This window comes from Eschrichtius robustus, chromosome 4, assembly GCF_028021215.1.
Source record: "Eschrichtius robustus isolate mEscRob2 chromosome 4, mEscRob2.pri, whole genome shotgun sequence".
NCBI lineage: Eukaryota > Metazoa > Chordata > Mammalia > Artiodactyla > Eschrichtiidae > Eschrichtius > Eschrichtius robustus.
Genome location: NC_090827.1, coordinates 16,983,746 through 16,990,342, shown reverse-complemented (window position 1 = coordinate 16,990,342; position 6,597 = coordinate 16,983,746). Strand labels below are relative to the sequence as shown.

Genomic DNA, 6,597 nt, shown 5'->3' with positions numbered 1-6,597 from the left:
TTTCAGAGCTTCAGTGCAGTCTGATACTTTTCCTACCCAACCTTCCATTCTTATCCTCTTCTTTTACAGGTGTCAGACCGGTAGAATTGTCAGAAGGATTTTGAGGCCTACTTCTACTACAATCCTCTCCTCTTATTTTTCCTTGCATTTCTAACTCTGTCTTGACATGTGCTAACTGGAGGTGCCAACAGATGCAGGGGATACCAGTTCTTCAATTTGAAGACTTTTAAAAATATGCTGCCCCCTGGTGTGGAAGTGGGAGAGAAGGGCTTTGCAGGTACTTAAGGGCATGATCACAGCATAGATAGGAAGCTTAAGCAACTGTGGAATCCTTATGTTTTTAACAACACCATATATCTTTATAGCATTTTAACCACTTTTATGTAAATATTCTTAAATATAATACACCCCAAAAATAAGAAACTAGACTTCTCTTAAGGGCTCTGAGTCTTCTTTTTAAATTTATACTATTGCAGTATATACCAAAAGGTTGTTGAGAGCTGTGAAGCTCTTTCCCCACAATATCAATGTTTGTAGGCTGCTGTGTCACTGATGTCACCTTTTTCACTTCTTACTGGTATGTTTCTATTCTTGTCTTACGTGTCTAAATGGCTGAAACTTGTGCAATTTGCAACCGCCACGAGTCTGATCACCCAATAATTGAGTTTAATTTCTGTTAACTCCATCCTCAACTCATGGACTAGCTTTGACTTTTGATCTCATTCATATAAACTCACTTGCTTGGGTTTATTAAGTTATGAGTCTTTGCTAAATCAGTGGTGAATCCAGGGTCAGAGTGGTGAAGTAGGAGAAAGAACATAGATTTTGGACTCTGATAAACCCTTATTATGCATGTGTCTTTGGGCAAGGAATTTTACTATTCTAGATATATCCTTTAGCATCCATAAAATTTATTTAATAACCACATATACTCTCTTGCTGTAAAGTTTAAATAACATAAGAGTTTACAAAATTCGTCAGCATGCAGCACAGTCCTTGGCAGATATAATAATGGCCTCTTTACCCTCCCTACAGAACGATAAACCCTTTCAGAAGTTAGTCAGAGGACTTCCCTGGTGGTCCAGTGGTTAAGACTTCACCTGCCAGTTCCGGGGGTGCGGGTTCGATCTCTGGTCCGGGAACAAAGATCCCACATGCCTCGCGGCCAAAAAACCAAAACATAAGCAATATTGTAACAAGTTCAGTAAAGACTTTAAAATGGTCCACATCAGAAAAAAAAATCTTAAAAAAGAAAAAAAGAAGTTATACAGGAACTTTAAACTGATATTTCTTAGCTGGCTATGCTAGAGCAGTTTGCAGGTTATGTTTAGCTAAATGTGAGTCATAAGATGTAAATCTTAAATAATTAATATTTGCTATTAGAACCATGCACATGATTGTGCCACAATGATATCTAAGCTTTAGCATGTCTTTTGTGAAGTCATTTTCCAATCAGCGTTTGCTGAGTGGAAGTCACAGGGAAATTGAAAACATATTAATTTGCAAGGTGGGTAATATCAAGTGATGAAAACCTATAATGACACCTTTGGATTTCTACTTTGAAAAATCAGTGAATAGTTTCAATAATAAAAGATATTTCCCCCTTTAATACGGAACAGCTTGAGTGATCAAGTGTACTTTTACAGCTATTAGGGGAGACTGAATGAGCATACTCAAGATTTAGCCTTTCAGGTGTTTTATCACATGATGGTTGTGGAGATCATAATTTTTAATTGTTTTTCTTGATTCTTATATACTGCTTAATTGCACCCATAAAAGACCAAAAGACCAAAAAAGATAAAAGCAGACAATATGAAAGGACTTAACATTGAAATACAAAAAAAGTTAATAGGGACATTAAAAATTATAATTCTGCAACTACATCTTGTAAGTTGCATTCATCTGATCAAAAATTTTACATAATACAGGGAGACACTGATGATACTTAAAAACTTTTAAAAGAGCAAAGAGTGACCATTATATGCAACTCTAGTTATATTCAACATTTAACATTGACTTAATTCAATGTGAATTTTCATTTTTTTGAAATGAAAGGTATCAATAGAGAGAATGTATTTTGCAGAGAAACATTGTCATAAAGGATGTTGAAGCACTCTAGTTCCTTTTGTCGTTAAAAAAATGAAACTGAACCCCTATCTTAAACCACACACAAAAATCAACTCAAAATGGATTAAAGACTTGAACATAAGACCTGAAATCATAAAACTTCTAGAAGAAAAAATAGGGACCTTGCTCCTTGACATCAGTATTGGCAGTGACTTTTTTTTTTTAATTTGACATCAAAAGCAAAGAAAATAAAAGCAAAAACATAAACTAGTGGAACTACATTAAACTAAAAAGCTTCTTCACAGCAAAGGAAACTGTCAACAAAATAAAAAGAAGACAACCTATGGTATGGGGGGAAATATTTGCAAATCATGTATCTGATAAGGGGTTAGTATGCAAAGTATATAAGGAACTCATACAACTCAATAGCAAAAGAGCAAACAATCCAATTTAAAAATGAGCAGAGACATTTTTCCAAAGAAGAAATACAAATGGCCAACAGGTACATGAAAAGGTGCTCAACATCACTACTCATCAGGGAAATGCAAATCAAAAGCACGATGTGATATCACCTTACACTGGTTAAGGTGGTTGTTATCAAAAAGAAATAATGTGTTGACAAGGTTATGGGGAAAAGGGGACCCTCATGAACTGTTGATGGGAAAGTAAATTGGTGCAGCCACCATGAAAAGCAGTTTAGAGGTTTTTCAAAAAATTAAAAGCAGGTCTATCATAGTGATCCAACAATTCCACTTCTGGGTATGTATCTAAATGTATCCAAAGGAAATGAGAACAGGACATCTAAGATATATCTGCACTCCCATGTTCATTATACCATTATTCATATTAGCTAAGATATGGAAACAACCAAAGTGTTTGTCGACAGTTGAATGGATAAAGAAGATGTGAGATATATATATATATATATATATATGACATATCACAATATATTCACTATATATTCACAATATCACTATATATATATATATATATATATATATATATATATATATATATATATATATATATTCACACACACAATGAAATATTATTCAGCCATGAGAAAGAGGAAACTTTGCCATTTGAGACAATGTGAATGGAATTTGAGAACATTATGCTTAGTGAAATAAGACAGAGAAGAATAAGTACTCCATGGCATCACTTATACGTTTAATCTAAAAAAAAAAGGTCAAACTCATAGAAACAGAGAATAGAAAAGTAGTTGCCAGGGGCTGGGAGTAGGGGAAATAGGGAGAAATTGGTAAAAGTGTACAAATCAGCTGTAAAATGAATGAGGTCTGAGGGTCTAATGAATAACATGATGACTATAACTGTCAACTCTATATTATATAATTGAAATTTGCTAAGAAATTTGCTAAATGTTCTCACCAAAAACACAATAATACAAATTAAAAAAATAATAATAAATATATATGTGAGATGATTAATGTGTCAGTTAACCAGAAGGGGGGCATCCTTATACAATGTATACATATAACAAATCACCATGATGGACACTTTAAATATCTTACAATTTTATTTGTCAATAAAGGAGAAATAAAAAAATAGTAAAAAGCACAAGCACACACAATAATTTGATGGAAATTTAAAATAAGATGCACAAAATCTAATAATCCAATTTTTAAGGCACTTCTGCCTCTTTCTAATGTTGTAACACAAGTAGAAAAACTTATTGTATTTTAAATTGATTTTTGTTATGAAAGATTTTAAACATGAGAACCAAGGAAAACCTAGTAAAGAACACCTGTATAATAATAATAAATTTTAAGCTATATCAAATATATATATAATTTTCGTCATATATATATTTTGGCTGTGTTGGATCTTTGTTGCTGCACACGGACTTTCTCTAGTTGCAGCAAGCAGGGCCAACTCTTCATTGCGGTGCGCGGGCTTCTCGCTGCAGTGGCTTCTCTTGTTGTAGAGCACGGGCTCTAGGAGTGCGGGCTTCAGTAGTTGCAGCACGCTGGCTCAGTAGTTGTGACTCACAGGCTCTAGAGAGCAGGCTCAGTTGTTGTGGCGCACGGGCTTAGCTGCTCCGCGGCATGTGGGATCTTCCCAGACCAGGGATCAAACCTGTGTCCCCTGCATTGGCAGGTGGATTCCTAACCACTGCACTACCCGGGAAGTCCCTGTCATATATTTTTAACCAAATGAAAACTAAATCTATAAGCAAGGACACTAAAGCCACCTATGGAATACTTTTTAAATAAGTTCTTCACCTCCCCCCTTAGACGTAACAGTTTTCTTAATTTGTATCATTATTCTCATATATGTGTTTGTACCACATACTTGCACATTCATAAATGATATACAACATTATTGATTTGTTTTTTATTTTATATAAATGATACCTTTTTGGCATATATCTTTAACTCATTCATTTTAACTCCAGTATAATACAGTGACTTAATATCCCTCAATTTATTTATCCCTTGTCTTATTAGTGGATATATAAAGTTTTTCTGAGTATTCCTAATTACGAACAAAACTGTAATCAATACTCATATATTTCTCTCCATGAGCACTTTAGAATAAGCCTGATGGTAGAATTGCTATGTAGTATGGTACATTTCACAGTTTTGTCAATTTATATTTCACCACTATATAGGAGAGTTATTTGATTTCCACACCCTCACTTGGTAGAGTCTGTCTTAATTTTTTCAATCTGATGTGTATGAAGTACTATATTATCTCATTTTAATTTTCATTTGTCTGATTCTGAGGTTCTATAATGAGATGGATCATCTTTTCATATTTTTTATTGTTATTCAGGTTTTCCTTTTTATGAATTGCTATTCCTATTCTTTGATGTATTTTTCTGTTGAACTTTATCTTAAATTGATTGGCTTGAACACTTTTTTTTTTTTAAAGTCCAGTTACCTCAGAGTTTATTTAAACTAAGAGAAAAAGGTCATAATGTTTTCATGCAGTGCATACTTCGTTCTTTAAATAACAATTGTGACAAATAAAAGAAAGAATTAGGAATGCTGTACTTGTGATCCATACAAAGCACCAACATTTTGGGTTGTATATAATTTAAAGAAATGTCTCAAACACTTTTCAAAATACTGTAGTAGCCAATACATAGAGGCATGCCTTAGGTGGACATAGGAATGCAGTTTAGAAAATAAAGAAAAAATTCACACTGTAAATACTCAGTTTCTTCAAAATCACTGAGCAAGAAAAGCACCAATGAACTTCCATACCGATTTTACATAACTTCTATACAGTACCTTGACTTAAAATCCAAGAACAAAAGTGAAGACTCTCCTCCTATATTTTTGGTAAACAACTGCATGGTAAACTTAGATGACTTTTCCCCCAGATTTTACCTGGGAGTGGCCTTTTAAATTTTTTATTTAAAAGAGAGAAGGTTTGGCACTTTTATGCTGATGTCACCAATGTTAATATTTCTTGGAATCTCAGGAAGATTCGTATTCTTTACAGCTGATACAGCACGGGCTGGAGCTCCTGCTAAGCCAGCCACAGATTTCTCCAGTTTAGTTTGTGCATCAATGTGTGTAACAATCTCATTCATGTTCGTCTCCAATACCATTCTCCCCATCACCATTTCTTCAAAGATATTGTGAACATTGTCTACGTGGAAAATTAAATCCAGTTCACAGACGTTTTCAAAACACTTGTCTAATGTTTCCACAAATAATTGAATTAAATCTAAAATGACAAGTTCACTTTCTGAAGAATTCTCACAGAAGACAAAATATAACGTTGCATAATGTCTATAAATCAGTTTCTTGTCAGATCATCCAGTTAATGATCCTCCTTCTAGGAAATTACAAACATTTTCATCTCTCTTCGATACCAAATGGAATGTCTCCCTGATGATTTGCTGTTGTGTATCTTCACTGTAGGGCTGGTAGAACTTGGAGAGCCGCGGCTTCCCATGGTTGTTAAAGATGAGGATTGCCTTGATCATGGCTGAGCCTGGCCAACCGGGTGGGAGCTGGGGCTAGGACGGGGGTGGACATGCGAGCCTCGCCTCGGGATCTTGCTGGCGATCCTTCCCCACCTGCCCCCTCCTGCACCCCTTGAACACTTTTCAAATACTAATTTTTTTCAGTCATATATACGTATGTACATATATATGATATAAAAAAAAAAACTACATCTTCCTAATTTGTCACTTATTTAATTTTATATATGGTTACTTTATTTATATAGAACTTTTAAATCATGTAATGAAAGTGTCTTTTTTTCTTTATGGATATTATTTTTTTAAGTTTTGTAACTAAGAAATATTTTCCTACCTCAAAGTCATAAAGATATTCCTCTATATGTTTTAAATATTTTAAGATTACATGATTAATGTGTGTGTGCAACACAATATTGACAATATTTATTGAATCTGTACCTGTTCCAGGCACTATTATAAGCTCTTTGCATGTTTAGTTCTTAAAACATTATATGATATACTTGATGCTTTTACTCCCATGACCCAACTGAGGAAATTCAACTGAAAGGGTTAAGCAACTTGCCCAACAGTAG

The 6,597-nt window shown here is 34.1% G+C and overlaps 1 protein-coding gene across 1 annotated transcript; it reads right to left on the bottom strand.

Annotated features, from left to right (window-relative positions):
- Window positions 1-5,446: 5,446 nt before the first annotated feature.
- Window positions 5,447-6,028, bottom strand: LOC137763599 (AP-3 complex subunit sigma-1-like). The gene is made up of 2 exons (XM_068542059.1): window positions 5,959-6,028; window positions 5,447-5,766 (listed from the first exon to the last, which is right to left on the bottom strand). Exons 1-2 carry the CDS (start codon window positions 6,026-6,028, stop codon window positions 5,447-5,449), a joined length of 390 nt encoding a protein of 129 aa, XP_068398160.1.
- Window positions 6,029-6,597: the final 569 nt, after the last annotated feature.